This window comes from Puma concolor, chromosome D1 (genome assembly GCF_028749965.1).
Source record: "Puma concolor isolate L17-30 chromosome D1, mPumCon1.1.hap2, whole genome shotgun sequence".
NCBI classification, from domain to species: domain Eukaryota; kingdom Metazoa; phylum Chordata; class Mammalia; order Carnivora; family Felidae; genus Puma; species Puma concolor.
The window spans coordinates 28865591-28887452 of NC_141676.1; the positions used below are offsets into that span (position 1 = coordinate 28865591).

Below are 21862 nucleotides of genomic sequence, written 5' to 3' on the forward strand. Positions count from 1 at the left end.
CCATTCATCTACAGATGACTCTTTTTACTTTGTAAAACTGAAACTCTATACTCATTCATTAAACTCCCCATCCTTCACTTCTACCCAGTTCCTGGCAAACACCATTATACTCTGTATGATTTTGACTATTCTAAGTTTCTTAAATAAGTGAAATCATACAATATTTATCTTTTTGTGACTGGCTTATTTCACTTAGCATTAATGTCCTCAAGGTTCATCCATGTTGTAGTATATGTCAGAATTTTCTTCCTTTTTTTTTTTTTTTAATTTATTTATTTTGGGAGAGAGAGGGAGCACAAGCACACAGGAGGGGAAGAGAGAGTGAGAAAGAGAGAGAGAGAGAGAATGAGAATGAAAATGAGAATGAGAATGAATCCCAAGCAAGCTCAGCACTGACAGTATGGCGCTCAAACCCAAGAACTGTGAGATCATGACCTGAGCTGAACCTAAGAGTCAGATGCTTAGCCAGCTGAGCCACCCAGGTGCCCCAGAATTTTCTTCCTTTTTAAGGCGGAAATAATATTCCATTGTATGTATATGCCACATTTTGCCTATCCATTCTTCCATAGATGAACACTTGGTTTGTTTTCATGTTTTAGCTTTTGTGAATAATGCTGTTATGAACATGGATACAGAAATATTTGTTTGAGTCCCTACTTTAATTTCTTTTGGGTATATACTATGAAGTAGAATTGTTGGATCATATGGCAATAATATTTCTAGTTTTTTCAGGACCATCCATAATGTTTTCCACAGCAGCTGTACCATTTTAAATTCTCACAATTATGCCCAGCGGTTCTAATTCCTCCCATTCTTGCCAACACTTGTTGTTTCCTGCGTTTTGGTAATAGCCATCCTGATGGGTATGAGGTAGTATATTATTATGGTTTTGCTTTGCATTTCCTTAATAATTAGTGATGTTGAGCATATTTTCATGTGCTTTTGGCCATTCACATATTTTCTTTGAAGAAAGTCTATTCTTGTCTTTTGCCCATTTTGAATAAGGTTTGTTTTTTGTTGTTACATTCTAGGAGTTCTCTATATATTTTGAATATTAATATCTTATCAGAAATATGATTTGTACATCCTTTCTTCCATGGGTTGCCTTTTTACTTTGTTAATAGTATCTTTTTTTTTTTTAATTTTTTTTTTCAACGTTTATTTTATTATTTTTGGGACAGAGAGAGACAGAGCATGAACGGGGGAGGGGCAGAGAGAGAGGGAGACACAGAATCGGAAACACGCTCCAAGCTCTGAGCCATCAGCCCAGAGCCTGACGCGGGGCTCGAACTCACGGACTGCGAGATCGTGACCTGGCTGAGTTGGACGCTTAACCGACTGCGCCACCCAGGCGCCCCTTACTTTGTTAATAGTATCTTTTGATGCACAAGATTTTAAATTTTTCATGGAGTCCAATTTGTCTTTTTTGTGTGTGTTGCTTGTGCCTTTGGTATCATGTCCAAAAGATTTTGCCCTATGTTTTTTTCTAAGAGTTTTATGGTGTTAGGTCTTACATTTAGGTTTTTGATCCATTTTGAGTTAATTTTTATGTGCAGTGTTAGGTAAGGGTCCAACTCCATTCTTTCACATGTGTATATCCAGTTTTCCCAGCCCCATTGTCCTTTCCAAGACTGAATAGTCATTTAACCATGTACATAAGGATTTATCTGTGGGCTCTTTATTCTCTTCTGTTGGTGGATGTGTCTGTCATTATGCCAGTACCACACTGTTTTGATTACTTGAGAATCCTAGAAAGTTTTAAAATCAGGAAGTTTGAGTCCCCCAGCTTTATTCTTTTCTGAGATTGACTATTTGGGGTTCCTTGAGATTTCATATGAATTTTAGATGGATTTTTCCATTTCTGCAAACAATGTCATTTGGACTTTGGTAGGGGTTGCACTGAATCTGTAGATAACTTTGGGTAGTATTGACATCTTCACAGTATGAAGTTTTCTAATCCATGAGCATAGGATTTGTTTCCATATATTTGTGTCTTCTTTAGTTTCTTTCAGCAGTGTTTTGTAGCTTTCATTTTATAGATCTTTTATCTCTTTGGTTAATTCCTAAGAGGTTTTTTTGTTTGTTTTTTGGTGCTATTGTAAATGGAATTATTTTCTTAATTTTGTTTTCAGCTCACTTATTGTTAGTATATAGAAATATAACTGATTTCTGTGTAACTTTGTCTCTTGGTAGGTTTTGCTAGTTTGCTAAACCCATTTATTCTAGCATTTCTTTTTGTGGAATCTTTAGGGTTTTCTATGTTTAAGATCATATCATCAGCAAACAGATAATTTTAATTTTTCCTTTCCAATTTGGATGTCTTTTATTTCTTTTTCTTGCCTCATTGCTTTGGCTAGGACTTACAGTACTGTGTTGAACATAGTTGTGAAAGCAGGCATCCTTGCCTTGTTCCTGATCTTAAAGGAAAAGCTCTCAGTCTTTCACCATTGAGTATGATGTTTGCTATGGGTTTTTCATATGTAGCTTATGTTGAGGTCATTACCTTCTGTTCGTAGTTTGTTGACTGTTTTTTTCATGAAAGGGTGTTCAGTTTTGTGATGGTCATGTGCTACCCCCTTCATTCTGTTAATGTAGTGTGTATTACATTGATTGATTTTCATATGTTGAACCATCCTTGTATCCCATGGATAAGTCACTTGGTCATGGTGTATGATCCTTTTAATATGCTGCTGAATTTGTTTTGCTAGTGTTTTGTTGAGAATTTTTGCATCAGTGTTCATCAGGGATATTGGTCTGTATTATTCTTGATGTGTTTTCATCTTGCTTTGGTATCAAGGTAAGACTGGTCTCAAAGCATGAGTTAGGAAGTGTTCCCTCCTATTCAAATTTTGGAAAAGTTAGAGAATTCCTGTTAGTTCTTTTTAAAATGTTTGATAGAATTCACTGTGAAGCTATTAAGTACAGAACTTTTATTTCTTGGGATATTTTTGATGACTGAGTCACTCTCCATGCTAGTTAAAGGCCTATACAGATTTTTTCTTTGTTATTTGGTGTTGGTAGGTTTTGCATTTCTATGAATTTTCTGTATTATCTAGGTTATCCACTTTCTTGGTGTACAGTTCACAGCACTCTCATATTCCTGCCTAGTTCTCCAGAATCAATAATGATGTCCCCACTTTCATTTCTGATTTTAGTAATTTGAGTCTTTTCTTGGTCCATCTAGCTAAAGGCTTGTGAGTTTGATCTTTTCAAGGAACCAATTTTGGTTTTACTGCTTTTCTCTATTTCTCTATTCTTTTTTCTATTTATCTCTGCTCTGATGTTTATTCTTTTCTTCCTTCCACTACCTTTGAGTTTAATTTGTTCTTTCTGTGTAGTTCCTTAAGGTATAAAGTTAGATTGTTGATTTGAGATCTTTACTTTTTTTTTAAATGTAAACATTTATAGCTATAAATTTCCCTGTAAGCAGTGATTTTGCTGCATCCCATAACTTTTGGTATGTTGCATTTTTGTTTTCATTCATCTGTAAATATTTTCTAATTTCCTTTGTGATCTTTTCTTTAATCCATTGGTTAAGAGTTTGTTGTTTAACTTCCACAAATTTACAGATTTTTCCAAGTTTCCTTCTTCTATTGATTTCTTCATCCCATTGTGGTCAGAGAAGACACTTTGCATGATATATATCTTTTCAAATGTGTTGAGACTTAATATGTGGCCTAACATATGATCAATCCTGGAAAATGTCCCATGTGCCCTTGAGAAGAATATGTATTCTGTTGTTTTGGGGTAGGGTGTTTTGTATATCTGTTAGCTCTAGTTGGATTACTCTGTTGTTTAAGTCCTCTATTCCTTTACTTCTGTCTGGTTGTCCTATCCATTATTGAGAATGGGTTATTGACATTTCCAACTATTATTGTAGAATTGTCTGTTTCTCCCTTCAATTCTGTCCATTTTTGCCTATTTTTATAGGTTTGTCATTAGGTGTGTGTTTATAATTGTTATATCTTCTTGTTGTATTGAAGCTTTTATGAATATATAATATCCTTTGTCTTTTGTCACCTTTTGAAATTTTTTTTAATTTTTTTTTTTTTTTGAGAGAGAGAGAACGTGTGTGTGCGCATAGAGGAGGGGCAGAGAAAGAGGGGGACAGAGAATCCAAAGAGGGCTCTGTGCTGACAACAGTGAGCCGGATGTGGGGCTCTAACTCATGAACCATGAGATCATGACCTGGGCTGAAGTCAGAGGATTAACCCACTGAGCCACCCAGGCACCCCATCCTTTTTTGAAGTCTATTTTCCATTGTGTCTTTTTGTTCTGTTGTTTGGTTATTTGCTTGGAATATCTTTTTGCATACTTTTACTTGTAACCTGTTTGTGTCTTTGGATATAAAGGGAATCTCTTATAGTTGAGTTATGTTGTTTATTCATTCTGCCAATATTTGGTTTTTGATTGGAGAATTTAATCTATGTACATTTAAGTAATTCCTGATAAGGAGTGACTGCTTTCTTTCGTTTTGGTATTTATTTTTTAATTGCCTTACAGCTTTTTTGTCCCTCATTTCTTGCATTACTGTTACCTTTTGTGTTTAGTTATTTGTTGTAGTAAAACATTTAAATTTAATTCTCATTTCCTTCTGTGTATATTCTGTCGCTGTTTCCTTTTTGATTACCATGGGAATTATACTTAGCATCTATCATCAACATTCTAATTTGAATTTATATCAGCTTAACTTCAACAACATAAAAGAACTCTGCTTCTTTACAGCTCTATCCAGTTGTTGATACTACATCTTTATATATTGTGTGCCTCATAGCATAAATTAAAAACAATTTTTTTTCACACTAACAGAGACTTGTCTTTTTTGCCCTTATTTTAGGGGCTGACACTGGGCAGGCAGCAGGAAGAGGGCAGGGCTAGGACGGGGCCTGAGCAAGGGCTCAGACCCCAGACTGCCCTGGGCGCTACAGACAGGGCAGCTGCTGCGGGACAACTGTACCAGGGGCAGGGGCGCCCGGCTGGCTCTGTGCTTGCACAGCAGCCCTTGGTCAAGATGCTGGCTGCATGGTTACCATTGGCCTGCAGGAGGTGCAGCAGCTGGCCCTGAAGGTCCAGGGGCCCGACTGCCTCTCGCCCAGCGGTGTGATTGCCCGCACAGTGCAGCAGCTCCTGGAGGTGGCAGCTAGGTAGGGGCTGCGTGGCTGCATTGGATGACAGCAGCATGAGCCGAAGCAAGAACAGCAGCAGTGTCACCATAAATTAATAATCTTAAAAATGCATTCGTCACTTAAATTATGTAGAAAGCAAAGTGTGGACTTGCAAACCAAAGTTATAATAAAACTAGCTTTTTAAATTGCCCATGTATTTACCTTTACTGAGATCTTTATTTCTTCTTATGCCTTTGATTTACTGTCTCCTGTCCATCCTTTCCCATTCCTAAGGGAGAGGTTCCATTATTGAGGACTTAAATTATATAGAGAGATGTCAGCTTCAGAAATGTTTGGAACCCAGTATCTATAGTGGCTAATGAAATCCAGAAAACTTAATTGTCTGTTAGTAATCACCTTCTTATTTATCAGGAATGATAGATTTATCCCCACTGGATAAATCATACCTTAAATAATGTATTTTATTCTGACAAAATTCTAAACTTTCTTTGGAATTTGCATGTCCTTTTTGAGCTAAAGCAGTAAGTAGTTAAATGGAGTTAGTTTTAGAGCTCTTCTCATCTTTAGAATAATGAAAACTTGCCCATATATTGTATAAGAGTAGAGTTACAGAGAAATTTAAGTTCCTTAAGCTTCTTCAGTAAACCCTTGAGGCATAGCTATCTAGATAAATTGTTGACTTTCCCAAGAAAATAGTTACACCATCTTGATCTAAAGGGACACTATAGAAAGCAGAATGTGTATTTATAGTGGTAAAGTATGTAAAGTCGGGTAGCACTGAAGATAAAATAGTATTTGGGCTTAGTACTGCAAAGAATTGGGGCCACGGTTATTTTATTTATTTGTCTTGAACAGATCTTTATCTTCACCCATTGAGTTTCTTGACTGGAAATCAACAATGTTCAAAGACTGGCATAAAGTGTGATTCATCCGTTCTCTATTAGGTTTTGGACTATTCATTTTAATTCTTAACTTCTGGTTTTAGAGATATTATGTAAAGTTAGGTGGAGGTTTGCTGCTAATATCAGTAAGACATTTTGCCCACAAAGAGTGCCACTTCATAGAGATCTTAATTTGGTTTGATCATGTCAAAGGTACCAGTAGTCAATATTCAAATATAGCTGTAATCTGATTACAAATAGAAAAATCCTCAGAGATCTAAAAAAAAAAAAAAAAAAAAAAAATCAGGCAAGAATTTAATTTTGCAATTCTAGTTTACATACTAGATTCCTTTCTCCAATGCTAATGGGTGTGGTGACATAAAGGAGAAAATAATATGTCTCACTTGAGAATCCAAGGATAACAGTTGTAGGCTAAAACAGTAGGGAATATCTCTGGATTATTAGAGATATTCACTATCTGAGTAGTTCATTGACTCTGAGGAAGAGATTATGTGATGATGGCAGGATTAATGGTATGAGTAAAATGTTTGCAAGGTTTCTTTTAATATTTAGAGAAATTTCTCTTTGCAAGTTTGAGGATAAAATGGGAAGTTGGATACATGATTTTCCCTCAGAGCAGTATCATTGATTTGTCCACTTGATTTTTTCCCCCTTCATTTTCTTAGCTAGTTCAGGAGAGTTTTTTCCCCAGTGGCCTTTCCGATTATAATAAATATCTACAAGTGTCTTTACCAAAAGGCTCACTCCTTCAGTGCTTGATGACTGAAGTGGGAACATTAAGCTGTTTTATCTATAAGACTTCCAGTTCATTTTGCTTTTGTTGTAAGGCTTTTTGAACAGCTGGATTTGGAGATCTAGTGATGGGGCTATTTCCCATCCTAGTTTTGGTTGCGCATTAAATCTCCTATTTCCAGATTTAAGGCTGTTCACAAAAAAGTGAGGAGAAAGCTAGAGGTCACATGTACTTCAGAATGTACTCCTCAACGAACTGTCCCTGAGGTCTTCAATAAATTCTTTCCTTGCTTGCGGGAGTGCTTTAGAGTGTAAATTATTTTCACAGAAAACTGGCCAACAGCCTCTGAAAGATTTTGTCCAACATCTACAGCTTGTCTAAACCTGTCTGGTTTCCTGTGCGGTTTGTGATTTCCTAAGCTATTCTTGGGATCTTCTCACTTTGCTTTTTCCATTCAATTTATTTTTTCATTTGAGAATATGAATCATTGGTACACATCTGGGAACTGGCAGTATTATTTTTAAAATTTAGCCTGTAAGAATTAAAATATTTTTTTAATTTTAATTTTTTTTTTTTTTTTTTAGTAATCTCTATACCCAGTGTGGGGCCCAAACTCACGACCCCAAGGCTGAAGAGCTACTCAGATAGTGAATATCTCTAATAATCCAGAGATACTCCCTATTGTTTTAGCCTACAACTGTTACCCTTGGATTCTCAAGTGAGACATATTATTTTCTCCTGTAGATCACCACTCCCATTAGCATTGGAGAAAGGAATCTAGTATGTAAACAGAAGTCACATGTTCTTCTGACTAAGCCGGCCAGGTGCCCCAATAATTAAAATATTTTAAAGTAATTGCTAACTTTAGAAAAAATAAAAAGCTGTGTTAGATAGAAATGTAATTAAGGTATATTATATGGCTGAGCACTGAATAAAAATTGCACAGTCATGATAGTATAATTATTGAAAAGTGAAATCACAATTTTTAGTGACTGTTGGAAGAATAGAGGGAGCAGATGTTAGGTAATGGTTGTACAAGAAAGCTAAACTCCCACCTATCATAATAGGAAGTCAGTAGATAAAATTTTTAAGTAGATAAATCAACATATACTTAGAAACACGGAGTCAAATAACAGAAACATTTGAAGTGGTTCCACTTTTAGATCTAATGGCTTTAAATTATGAGAATTATTCAGTAACATAGAAAAAGAAAGTTTGAAGTCATCTTGAATCTAAAGGACAGAACACAACTTCTATCAAAAAAGGAGGGAGAGAAGGAAAAAAAAGAAATGGAATCATATATGTGTATTTTTAAAAAATGCCCTGTAGTAGTTTTGATTTTATAAAAAATTATTTTGGTGAATTTAAAGAATTATGTCGTCATGTGAACATTTGTGCCTAGATAATAAAATGGGTTTCTTTGGGAACTCTAAAGGATTATAGGCTAATTGTATACTATTAATTTTAATAACTTTTGATGAAAGGTATTTTCTTGAAGAAAGCTTTGGAGTCAGGCATGTTTAGAGTTGTTTAAACAATTTTAAATCAATGCGTTTTATCATGAAAAGCAACTGGAAGCAAAATTATTGTATGCTGATTCCATGACAGGTAAAAAATCATAGACTTGGATTAAAGTTGCATTTCAAGAGCATACAATAATACATACAATAAATATGTTTAATTTTTATTTAAATTGTGAACTCAATTAAAAGTTAAAACTTTCAGTCGCTCAAATTTGTTTTAACTTTTCATAATTTTTAAAATAGGAAACTCTTCAGAATCAAAAGGAAACATTAACAAAGCAACACAAAGAAGCAATGGCAGCTTTTAAAAAGCAGGTAAAGGATAGACAGACACCAGTTTCAAATATTTCATCTCCTGTGCTCCCATATGAATATTATGCTAAGTTGTTCTGCATACTCACTGAAGACAAAAGAGTACTAATGGAAGCAGGAAATAAAGTCATTTTGAATCACAACCGACAATAAAGAGTAATGTAGTTAGAAAGAGCTAGTTAAGGAAACAAATTAGAAAATTGTTTTCTTTGGAGATATGTTTTCATCTGTCCTAAGTAAATTAGGTTAGTTTTTGTGTGCTCTTCTTTCTCTTCATTCTTCCCTTTCTCTTTGGTTAGAGTATCCTAGGATCTTACCTTTTTTGCTTTCTTCCTGTATCCAGGCCAGAAATAGAATGAGATGCACGTAGAGCGATGTGAAAGATGAGCAGATGTGACTATTATGCACCGAAATCTCCATAAATACTATCAGCATCTAAGAAAGAGCAGAGAAAAACATATACATACATATGTACATACATACATATGTATGTATGTACGTATATAAAAGATTTTTAAAAAATGAATAGCAACTCCTTCAGTTGTTTTGAGTTTTATAGCTCTACTACTTCAAATGTGCTCATGGAAAATATTCTCAGGAAGTGTTTTTCCTTATAGCCATTCTAGCATCACCATTTTCCCCCTTTTTCCTTCCCTCTCTTTTGTCTTTATTTAAGTGTGTGTGTGTTTAGAAAGAGAAATGCATAAAAAGAAATACATCCTGTATAAAGTAAGTCACTAGTTGACCAAAGTTATTTGTAATTCACACTGTAGTGTGGTTTTGTTTAAGCAGATGATAAACTTTCTTCCTTTTAGTCTGAGATGGCCTCACCAAAGTTATGGAAGTTTTATTTGAAGACAGCCAAATATACCACATAGTATTCTCTAGGAGAAGGCAAGTTTGTGTCTCTCTTACTTATCACAGGGGACTTTGGGCAAGATAAGAATATCCAGATATCTGAATGGTAGTTTAAAAGTGCTCTTGAGCTCTTTTTCTCCTATGTTTTTGTTTGTTTTTTCTCCTCTTCTCCCCTACCTACCACTCTCCATTTCTTGATTCTTGAATGAGCACTGTAAGGGATATGGAAAATGAGACGGAGAAATTCCAAGGAAAATTGTATTTCTTGACAGTCTTGCCTGGTATCCTTGTGTTGCTTGGGATATTTAATTAGTTTTCTTTGTCATGTTGACTTTGGTTCCTCTGTTTTAGAATATCCCTATTTATTTATTAGACTGCTACATGCATCTTTTAAAAAATTTCAGAAAATATGTCAATGCCAATTCAAATGATAGTCATTTCATAAAAGTGTGCCTTCAGAAAATGTTGCATGTCATTATTTATGAGTAGATGGCAAAATATTGAAACATCGAAGAAAAAAAGCTTCTGGAAGGAAAAACTAAATTTTCAAGGGTGATTGGTGTCTCTAATCAATTTGATTAAATTGTTCATTTCTTTTGGTGACTGGCTTTTTGCCCCCTTTTATATATTTCATTATTTTCTCATGTGTGAAAGTAGCACATTCACGTTGTATTAAGTTCAAACAATATAGATGTGTAAAATATTTTTGTAGTCTCGCTGACCAATGTAAATCACTGTTAACTGTTTACTTACCTGTATTTTAATTTTTAAAATTGTTTATCAGTTGAAAATGAAGATGTGTGCCTTGGAAGAAGAAAAGGTACTTACTAATTTTTTAATAATTTAAACCATAGTTAAATGCATTCATTATTAGTTGTGCACCATAATGAAAAACATTAATAATAGACAAATGGAGAATGTTAATTGTTTGAAATCTTAGAAACAGAAAGACCCAAGGAACTCATGTTACCTGTTAGTTTACAGTTGATAATACTGAAACCTAGCAAGATTAAAGAACTTGCTGAAGCTCCCATTTTAAAGTGGCAAAGTTGAGACTAGAACCCATATCTCTTCAGCCTCCAAATTAATGCTCTTTATACTCTATTGCAATGTTTCTGTTAACCATATTTTTAGTGCTTTATCAATGTAATTACCTATTTAAAAAAAATTAAAATGATTTTCATCTGGATGCAGACCAGATGCAACTGGAAAAGAAGATACAACCCTGAGCAATCCTAGAAATTCACCTGGCATTAAATATTTTCCCTACTTAATAGTTAATATATGTTTTTATTATATCAATGAACATACTATTTATAAACACCTTTTAAAAAATTCTCCTATATCTTTATAAGACAAATATACTTGTATGTATCTTATTAATTAGGATATATTTATTCTAGCTATATGAATTAAATAATTATATAGTGTCCATAAATTCTCAGGAATGCTCTACTGATAAAATGATTTGTTATGACTTTTCATTTCATGATATTTGTCATCTTGTAAAGGCCTTATGGTAATTTCATGATATTTTGAAGTCATTAGAAATGTTAAGTTTTGCTGCAGATCCAGGTTTAAAGCCTGCAAGGTGTTAAAGTAGAGGTTTTGGTTCTTGAGCTTTTGTATTTTCCCCATTAATAATATTTCATTTACACTGGAAAATACTGAAATATCGGTTTTTTTTTTTTATTTAAAGGGAAAATACCAACTTGCTACAGAAATAAAAGAGAAAGAAATAGAAGGATTGAAAGAAACATTAAAAGCATTACAGGTAAAGTAACTGAGCATTGCTTTAAAAAATAGTTTGGTATTTTAGCATTGTATTAGTAAAATGTCCACTAAACAGGTAAATTAGCAAAACAAAGCTGGTAAAAGTTCGTATACAATGGTAATTTTTTCCTGAAAGCCTTGAATTTCAAATTAGGATTTTTCCTCATCTTTTATTTTATAAAGAAATATTAGGGGCACCTGGGTGGCTCATGGGTTGAGTGTCTAACTCTTGATTTCTGCTCAGGTCATGATCCTGGCCGGGGCTGTGGGATTGAGCCCATGTCAGGCTCCATGCAAAGTGTGGAGCCTGCTTAAGATATCTCTCTCTCTCTCTCTCTCTCTCTCTCTCTTTCTCCCCCCATCCCCAGTTGTGTTTGCTCTCTCTCAAATAAAAATGTAAAAAATGAAAAAGAAACATTAAAATAACTTCATTATTTCTTACTATAATATAATTAAATAGACGTGTGTTATTTTTAACACTCTGTAGATGAAAAAACCAAGTCAGGCCTATATATTAAAACTGATTACCTGTGGTCCTTAAAAGTTAAAATAAAATAGCATTAAGCAAGTCATCATTACTTTCTCAGTACTGTGCTTATTTTCTGCCGATACCGAGATGACAAAAACATCACATTTGCCTTTAGGTTGTTCACAGCCTCATACAGAATATAGATGATATCAACTCATGATAATCAACTCATCAATTATCAACTAATTATGATTCATTAAATATACTTATTGAAGGTGTACAGTGTGCCAAGCAGTGTTCTAAGCCCTTGAGATATAACAATGATAAAAAGGGACAAAAATTCTGCTTTTATGGAGTTTCCATTCTAGGGGGGGAAGATAAGCAATAAAATGAGAGACAAGGAAAAACGAAGATTGTTGGGGGAGAAAATACCTGGTTTTGAAGTATCACCCTATAGGGCACTTGTACCCCAGTGTTTATAGCAGCACTCTCAACAATAGCCAAATTATGGAAAGAGCCTAAATGTCCATCAACTGATGAATGGTTAAAGAAATTGTGGTTTATATACACAATGGAGTACTACGTGGCAATGAGAAAGAATGAAATATGGCCCTTTGTAGCAACGTGGATGGAACTGGAGAGTGTGATGCTAAGTGAAATAAGCCATACAGAGAAGGACAGATACTATATGGTTTCACTCTTATGTGGATCCTGAGAAACTTAACAGAAACCCATGGGGGAGGGGAAGGAAAAAAAAAAAAAAAAAAGAGGTTAGAGTGGGAGAGAGCCAAAGCATAAGAGACTCTTAAAAACTGAGAACAAACTGAGGGTTGATGGGGGGTGGGAGGGAGGGGAGGGTGGGCGATGGGTATTGAGGAGGGCACCTTTTGGGATTAGCACTGGGTGTTGTATGGAAACCAGTTTGACAATAAACTTCATATATTGGAAAAAAAAAAGTATCACCTTATAGATAACAATTACAAAGAGTAAAATATGTTTTTATGATGGAAGGATCCTGATGGTCACTACCTTAATCAGGTAATTCACACCATAGTGTGGATTTGTTTAAACGTGTGATACACTTTCTTTCTTTAGTTGATTAAGGTAGGACAAAGTTTCCCTTTTCTTCACATTCTCACAAACCTTGTTATCTCTTGTCTTTCTGATCATGCCATTCTAATAGGTGTAAGGTGATACCTCATTGGGATTGACCTTGTATTTCCCTGATGAGTAGTGATGTTGAGTAACTTTTCATATATGTGTTGGCCATTTGTATGTAGTCTTCCTAGAAAAATCTTTCGTGTCCTTAGCCTGTCTTTTAAATTGGTTTTGTTTTGTTGCTGGGGAGTGTACAAGCTCCTGATACATTGTGGATGTTAACCCCAGTCAGATACATGGTTTGCAAATGTTTCTCCCATTCTGTAGGTTGAGTTTTCAGTCTGTTGATTATTTCCTTTGATTACAGAAGCTTTTTATTTCATGTAATTCCAGTAGTCTGTTTTTGCTTTTGTTGTTTGTGCTTTTGGTGTCATATTCAAAAAATCACTGCCGGGGTGCCTGGGTGGCTCAGTCGGTTGGGTGTCCGACTTTGGCTCAGGTCATGATCTCGCGGTCTGTGAGTTCGAGCCCCGCATCGGGCTCTGGGCTGACAGCTCAGAGCCTGGAGCCTGTTTCGGATTCTGTGTCTCCCTCTCTCTCTGACCCTCCCCTGCTCATGCTCTGCCTCTCTCTGTCTCAAAAATAAATAAATGTTAAAAAAAAAAATTTTTTTTTTAAATCACTGCCTAGACTAATGCCAAGAAGTTCTTCTCCTGTGGTTTTTCTTCTGGTAGTTTTATGGTTTCAGGTCTTATGTTTAAGTCTTTAATCCATTTTGAGTTGATTTTTGTATATAGTATGAAATTTTGTATATGATGCAAGATAAGGGTCTGATTTCATTTTTCTGCATGTGGATATCCAGTTTTTCCAGTACCATTTTTTGAAGAATATCTTTTCCCCATTATATATTCTTGGTACCCTTGTTGAAGATCAGTTAGCTGTAGTTGCATGGATTTCTATTCTCTCTATTCTGATCCATTAACCAGTATGTGTGTTTTTGTAGCAGTATCATACTGTTTGGATTACTATAACTTTGAAATGGATTTTGAAATCAGGAAGCATGATGCCTCCAGCTTTGTTCATCTTGCTCAGGATTGCTTCAGCTATGATTTTCTGGTTTTAGGGCCTTTCGTGGTTTGTATGAATTTTAGGATTATTCTTTGTCTGTGGAAATCAACGTTGTGATTTTGATGGGGATTCCATTGAATTGGTAGATCATTTTGGGTAATAGGGACATTTTAAATATTAATTCTTCTATCCATGAACATAGGATGTTTTTCTTCTTATCTGTCTTTTTAAATTTCTTTCATCAATGTTTTATAATATTCAGTGTACAAACATTTTACTTCTTTGGTTAAATTTATTCCTGAAAAAATTTTTAATTACTGTGAATGAGATAGTTTTCTTAATTTCCTTTTTGGATAGTTTGTTGTTTGTGTTAGAAATATGGCTGATTTTTGTATGTTGATTTTGTGTCCTACAACTTTACTGTATTCATTTATTCTAAGAGTGTTTTTGTTGAGTCTTTAGGGTTTTCTACGTATCTGATCATGTCATCTTCAAATGAATAATTTCACTTCTTTCTGATTTGGATGCCTTTTATTTCTTTTTCTTGTCTAATTGCTCTAGTTAGGACTTCAGCACTGTTTTGAATAGAAGTAGTAAGAGTGAGCATCCATGCCTTATACTGAATTGATTATGATGTTTACTGTGGACTTTTTGTAGGCTTTTATTGTGTTTAGGTGTTACCTTGTGTACCTATTTTATTGAGAGTTTTTATCATGGATGGGTGTTAAATTTTGTCAAATGCATTTTCTATATCATATTGAGATGAACATGTGGATTTTTTTTTTATTTTGTTAATGTGATATATCACATTGAATGATTTGCATATGCTGGACCATCTGGCAGCTCAGGGATAAATCCCACTTGGTCATGGTGTATGAAACTTTAACATGCCGTTATTTGGTTTGCTAGAATTTTATTGAAGATTTTTGCATCTGTGTTCATCAGGTATATTGGCCTATAGTTTTCTTTTCTTGTGTTGTCTTTGACTTTGTTATAAGAGTGATGTGGGCCTCATAAAATGAGTTAGGAAGTATTCTCTCCTTTTCTGTATTTTAGAAGAACTTAAGAAGGGTTGGTGCATTAATTCTTCAAATGTTTGGTAGAATTCATCCATGAAGCTATCTGGTTTGGGGATTTTCTTTCTTGGGAGATTTTTAGTTACTGATTCAGTTTCCTTCTTAGTTACCACTATATTTATGCTTTCTGTTTCCTCTTTCTTCAGTTTTGTTAGACTGTGTGTTTCTAAGAATTTATCCATTTCTTCTAGGTTATCCAGTTTGTTGATGTGTGGTTGTTTCTTTTTATTTATGAGTCATCCATTGTGATGTCTCCTTCCATTTCTGATTTTATTGATTTGGATCTTCTCTCTTTTTGTTTAATTTATCCTTCCAAAAGAATAACTCTTAGTTTGGTGATTTTTTTCTGATTGTTTTTCTATTTATTATTTATTTCTGTTCTAATATGTATTATTTTCTTTTGCTGGTTTTGGGGTTCTTGCTTTTTCTAGTTCTTTGAGATGTAAAATTAGATTGTTTATATGAAATATTTCTTTTTTCAAGGTAGGCATTTATATTATAAAAACACCCATTAGTACTGCTTTTGCTGCATCCCATAAGTTTTGGTATGTTGTGTTATTGTTTTTGTGTATCTTAAGATACTTTTTAAATTCTCTTTTTTTTTTTGACATGATTGTTCAAGAGTGTTTAGTTTCCACATAGTTGTGAATTTCCTGTTTGCTTACTGTTGTTGATTCTTGTTTCATTCCACTGTGGGTAGAAAAGATATTTGGTATGATTTTGATCTTCTTAAATTTGTTAAGACTTATTTTGTGACCCAACATTATCTATCCTGAGAATGTTTCATGTGTACTTGAGAAGAATGTATATTCTGCTGTAGGGTGAAAAGTTCTGTGTATATCTGTTAGGTCCATTTGACCCATAGTGAGGTTTAAGTCAACTGTTGCATGATAGATTTTCTGTCTGGATGTTCTGTACATTATTGTAAGTGAGGTAGTAAAGTCTCCTACTATTATTGTATTTCTGTCAATTTCTCCCTTCAGGTCTGTTGATATTTGCTTTATGTATTTAGGTGCTCTGATGTTGAGTGCATATATAATCGTTACAGCTTCTTGTTGAATTGACTGACCATTTAGCATTATATAATGACCTTTTTTTGTCTCCAGAGACAGTTTTTGACTTAAAGTCTATTTTGTATGATGTAAATATAGCCACCCCTGCTTTATTTTTGGTTTCTGTCTGGTATCTCTTTCATCTCTGTACTGTCAGCTTATTTGTGTCCTTAAATCTAAAGTGAGTCTCTTGTAAGTAGTATAGTAGTCCCCCTTTATCTATGGAGGGTATGTTTCTAGACCCCCAGTGGAGTCCTGAAACCACGGAGAGTACTGAACCCTAAATATACTATATTCTTTTTCTACACATAAATACCTATAATCAAGTAAATTAGGCACAGTAAGAGATTACCAAAAATAACTAATAATATAAAATAATTATAATAATATAAATGTTATGTGAATATGATTTCTTTCTTTCCCTTTTTTTTTCCTCTCTCAAAATGTCTTATTGTACTAAACTCACTTTTCTTGTGATGATGTAAGATGATAAAATGCCTATGGGATGAGATGAAGTGAGGTGAATGATGTGGGAATCAGTGACATAGTGTTGGGCTCCTATTAACCTTCTGATGACACATCAGAAGGGAATCGTCTGCTCCCAACTGCATTTGACTGTGGGTAATTGAAACCATGGGAAGTGAAATCACAGATAAGTGGGGACTGCCATATATCACTTGATCATGTTCATTTTTTGAAACCATTCAGTCACTCTGTCTTTTGGTTGGAAAGTTTAATCCATTGACATTTAAAGTAATTATTGCTAGGTGTAGAATTACTGATGTCATTTTATAAATTGTTTTCTGTCTGTTTTGTAGTTGTTTTGTGTATCTCTTCTTCTCGTCTTCCTTTGTTATGTGATGTTTCTGTAGTGATTTTGATTTTTTTTCTCTTTATCTTTTGTCTGTATATTGTAGGTTTTTATTCTTATGCTTATATGAAGACTTACATAAAATATTTTGTAGTTATAGTTGCTTTAAGTTGGTAACAACTTTAATTGCGTACGAAAACACTACACTTTGACTACCCCTGAACTTTGTGTTCTTATAGGCCAGGGTTTGCTTCTTTTTATATTGTGTATTCATGAACAAATTTTAATTTTTGTAACTTTTATATAAGGGTTTTATAAGTACATATAATTTATGTACTAACATATCAGTCTTCAATTATTCTGTATTTGTCTATGTTTATCTTTACAAATGAGAATTATTCTTCCATATGCTTTTGCATTGCTGCTTGGCATGTTTTTGTTTCAATTTGAAGAACTTCCTTGAGTATTTTTTTTATAAGGCAGGTCAAGTGGTAACTGATTCCTTAGTCTGTTTGGGAAAGACTTTATCTTTCCTTCAGTTTTTAAATGATAGTTTAAAAACTAGGTATAGTTTTCTTGCTAGGTATAATATTCTTGGTTGGCAGATTTTTCTTTTGGTACTTAGAATATATCCTCCCACTCTCTCCTGGCCTGTAAGGTTTCTGCTGAGAAGTCTATAGATAATCTTATTGGAGTTCCCTTAAATGTGACAAGTTGCTTTTCTCTTGCTAGTGTCAGAATTCTCTCTTTGACCTAGACAACGTGATTATAATGTGTCTTATTGTATTCTTCTTTGGGTTCATTGTATATAATCCTCTGAGTCTCATGAATCGGGATCCATTTCCCTCCCAAGATTTGGGAAGTTTTCAGCCATTTTTTTTTTAATGTTCTTATTTATTTTTGAGACAGAGACAGAGCATGAACGGGGGAGGGTCAGAGAGAGGGAGACACAGAATCTGAAGCAGGCTCCAGGCTCTGAGCTGTCAGCACAGAGCCCGATGCGGGACTCGGGCTGACAGATCATGAAATCATGACCTGAGCCGAAGTTAGAAGCTCAACCAACAGCCACCCAGGTGCCCCAGCCATTATTTCTTTATATAAGCTTTCTGCCCCTTTCTCTTTTCTCCTTCTGGGACTCCAGTAATGCTTATATTGATTCCTTTGATGCTGTTTTGTAAATTTTGTTGGCTTTCTTCACCCTCTTTCAATTGGTTTTCTTCTCTGATTGAATAATTTCAAATGATGTCTTCAAGTTCAATGGTTCTTTCTTCTATTTGATTCAATGTGCCCTTGAAGCTCTCTGTTGCATTTTTTTTCATTTCATTAATTGCATTTTCCATCTCTACAATTTTTTTAGTTCTTTTAAAAAGGATTTCTGTGTCTATTGAACTTCGTTTTATACATATATTTTCCTGATTTTGTGGAATTTTCTATCTATACATTTTAAGTAAATTATTTTTTCCTATTAATGACTTATTACATGATCCTGTGGTAAGACACTTTGTCTTTCTGAGCCTCAATTTTCCTTCAGGTAAAATGAAGAAATTGAAATACATCAGAATTTCTCAAATAAGTTCGCTTCATGAATGAGTAGCATATCTACATTATTTACTCTGGATGTCAGGAATAGGAATTTTGGGAGAAGTATTCATTCATCCACCCAAAAGAGACATGAATAAGAGCATAGATAGAAGGTGGTAAAAGTTGGGTTGGGAGTAATGACCTGTCACGTTTTCAGGTCTATAGCTCTGTGATGTCATGTTATTTCACTAAATCTTAAACTTACTGAATTTTATAAATTAGGATAGTAATTATTCCTACAGAACTGAGGGCATATTTAACACATAATATATTATTTGTACTATTGGAAACACAATTTTATTAGGCCTTACCTAACCACAGTGACTAAAGGGAATTAAATTATAGTAGTGTGTACATTTATCCATAAGGATTTCTTAGACATTTGGGTACTTTTATAGTTTGGAGAGTCATAAACTTACAGAGGTGTTGAAAATACAATACAAAGAACTTTTTTTTTTTAATTATTTAAGAGTATTTTGCCAATCTAATACCCTTTTGCCCCCAAAACTGTAGTTTATCTGTCCTACAGTCAAGGACATTCTTCTAAAAAACCCTAACAACATCATCAAAATCAGCAAGTTAACATTAACACATAACTAGAATCTCTCAGGGCCCAGTAAGGTTTTACTAGTTGTCCTAATAATGTGTTTTATAGCAAAAAAAATCTAGTTTAGAATCTTGTGTTGCATTTATTTGTCATACCTCTTTAATCTCTCCTATCTAGACTAGTTCCTCAGTCTTTGTGTGATTTTTATGACTTTGATACTCTTGAAGATTAAAGACCAGTTGTTTTGTAGAGTGTCCCTCCGTTTCTGTTTATAATGATGTTTCCTCATGATTAGATCAGTTATATATCTTTGGTGGTAATATACAAAGAAATGTCTTGTTCTTATAATTGAATCCTATCAGTTCATAATTTTAATTTCCCTATTGATGATGTTAACTTTGTTTATTTGTTTAAGGTAGTATCTGACAAATTTCCTCACTGGAAAGGTACTCTTTTCCTCTTTGTAATCAGTATTTCATAGGGAGGTACTTTGAAATTATGTAAATATTCTCTTTCTCACCAAACTTTTAATATATTCATTTATTTATATCAGTATAGACTCATAGTTTTTATTTTATTTAGTGGATTAAAATCTATGACTGTCATTTATTTCGTTGCTCAAATTACCCTTGATTTGGCTACTGGGAGTCTATATAGCTGATTACTGAGTCTTTTGGATATGCCTTCATTCTTTCAGCATTTTCCTGCTTTTAGATAAAAACAAATATGCCAGGATCATTTTATAATTTATCTGACCTTACACTGGAATGAGCCATTTTTCCATTTTCTATGTTGCCATGGTTCCTTTTAGTGGAAAATAATATGTAGAAGCAAAGATCTGGGCACTATTACACTTGTTACTATTGATATGTCACTGCTTTCAGATTTTCTTGGTGGACAGAGATCTATGTATGTATTTACATACACACAGATATCATTTATATTTGTGTTTATTTATAACTTATAATGTTTATATACCTAGGTTGTTATATACCTAACAACCTAGGTATATAAAAAACCACGAATTCACATTATCTCCAATTTTAATACAAAACCACAAGGTTAATTTTCATTTATTTTCTCCCTGTATGTGTACATTTCTTTCCTCTTACAGTGAGAAATATGACATTCTTTATCCTTAACATATTTACTTGTTCAATAAACTACCCTGTGTAAACCAGTTTACCATTTTGCCGTGCCTTCCTTCCTAAATGAATGCCTTCTTTTCCCTACTTGGACTCTGACCCCTTGAGCTGGGTTGCCCTTTTTCAGTGTTGCCCTCCTCACCCTCCTCAGCTTCTTTTTAAATTTTATTTTATTTTCATTCCAGCTTAGTTAACATAAAGTGTTATATTAGTTTCAGAGGTATAATATTGTTATTCAACAATTCTGTACATCACTCAGTGCTCTTTACAACAAGTGCACTTCTTAATCCCCATCACCTTTTTTGCCCATCTCTCCCTGCCCCCCCCACCCCCGCATTTCCTCTCTGATAACCATCAGTTCTCTATAGTTAAGAGTCTGTTTCTTGGTTTCTTTCTCTCTCTGTCTCTCTCTCTTTTGCCTTTGCTTATTTGTTTTGTTTATTAAATTCCACATGATTGAAATCATATAGTATTTGTCTTCCTCTGACTGACTCATTTTGCTTAGCATTATACTCAAGCTCCATCCATGCCATTGCAAACGGCAAGATTTCATTTTTTTTTTATGGTTGAATTATATCCCACTTACACATATATACAACACTTGGGTTGCTTTCATATCTTGGCTATTATATGTATCCCTTTGAATTAGTGTTTTTGTATTTTTTGGGTAAATACCCAGTAGTGTGATTGCTGGATCACATAGTAGTTCTGTTTTTAACTTTTGAGGAACCTCCATACTATTTTCAACAGTGACTGCACCAGTTTGCATTCCCACTAATAGCGCATGAGTGTTCCTTTTTCATTACATCCTCACCAGCACTTGGTGTTTCTTGTGTTTTTGATTTTAGCCATTCTGACAGGTGTGAGTTGATATCTCATTGTAATTTTGATTTGCATTTTCCTTATGATGAGTGATGGTGAGCATCTTTTCACATGTCTGTTGGCCATCTAAATATCCACCTTGGAGAAATGTCTGTTCATGTCTTCTGACCATTTTTAAATTGGATTATTTGGTTTTTGGGTGTTTTATAAGTTCTTTTTATGTTTTGGATACTCACCCTTTATCAGATGTGTCATTTGCAAATATCTTCTCCCATTCTGTAGGTTGCCTTTTAGTTTTGTTGATTGTTTCCTTTGCTGTGCAGAATCTTTTTATTTTGATGTAGTTCTAACAGTTTGTTTTTGCTTTTGTTTCACTTGTCTCAGGAGACATATCTAGAAAAATGTTGCTATAGCTGATGTCAGAGACATTACTGCCTGTGGTCTCTTCTAGGATTTTTATGGCTTTAGGTCTCACATTTAAGTCTTTAATCCATTTTGAGTTTATTTTTGTATATTGGTGTAAGAAAGTGGTCCAGTTTTCTCAACACTGTTTGTTGAGGAGACTGTCCTTTTTCCATTGGGTATTCTTTCCTGCTTTGTTGAAGATTAATTGACCATGTAATTGTGGGTTTATTTCTGGGTTTTCTGTTATGTTTTTCTGATGTATGTGTCTGTTTTTATGCCAGTACCATACTGCTTTGATTACTACAACTGTGTAATATAACTTGAAGTCCAGAATTGTGATACTCCCAGCTTTGCTCTTCTTTTTCAAAATTGCTTTGGCTATCAGGGTCTTTTGTGGTTCAATATAAATTTTAGAATTGTTCTACTTCTGTGAAAAATGATGATGTTATTTTGATAGGGTGGCATTAAATGTGTAGGTTGCTTTGGGTAGTATAGGCATTTTAACAATATTTGTTTTTCCAATTCATAATCGTGGAATGTCTGTTTATTTGCGTCATCTTG

The 21862-nt window shown here is 34.2% G+C and overlaps 1 protein-coding gene across 1 annotated transcript in view; it reads left to right on the forward strand.

Moving 5' to 3' along the window:
• Positions 1–21862, forward strand: part of CCDC73 (coiled-coil domain containing 73) — a 121508-nt gene that overhangs the window by 20968 nt on the left and 78678 nt on the right. The window contains exons 3-5 of the mRNA XM_025928706.2: positions 8528–8599; positions 10239–10274; positions 11154–11228. Of these exons, the coding sequence (XP_025784491.1) occupies positions 8528–8599; positions 10239–10274; positions 11154–11228 (183 nt within the window). The remainder of the gene's footprint in view (positions 1–8527; positions 8600–10238; positions 10275–11153; positions 11229–21862) is intronic.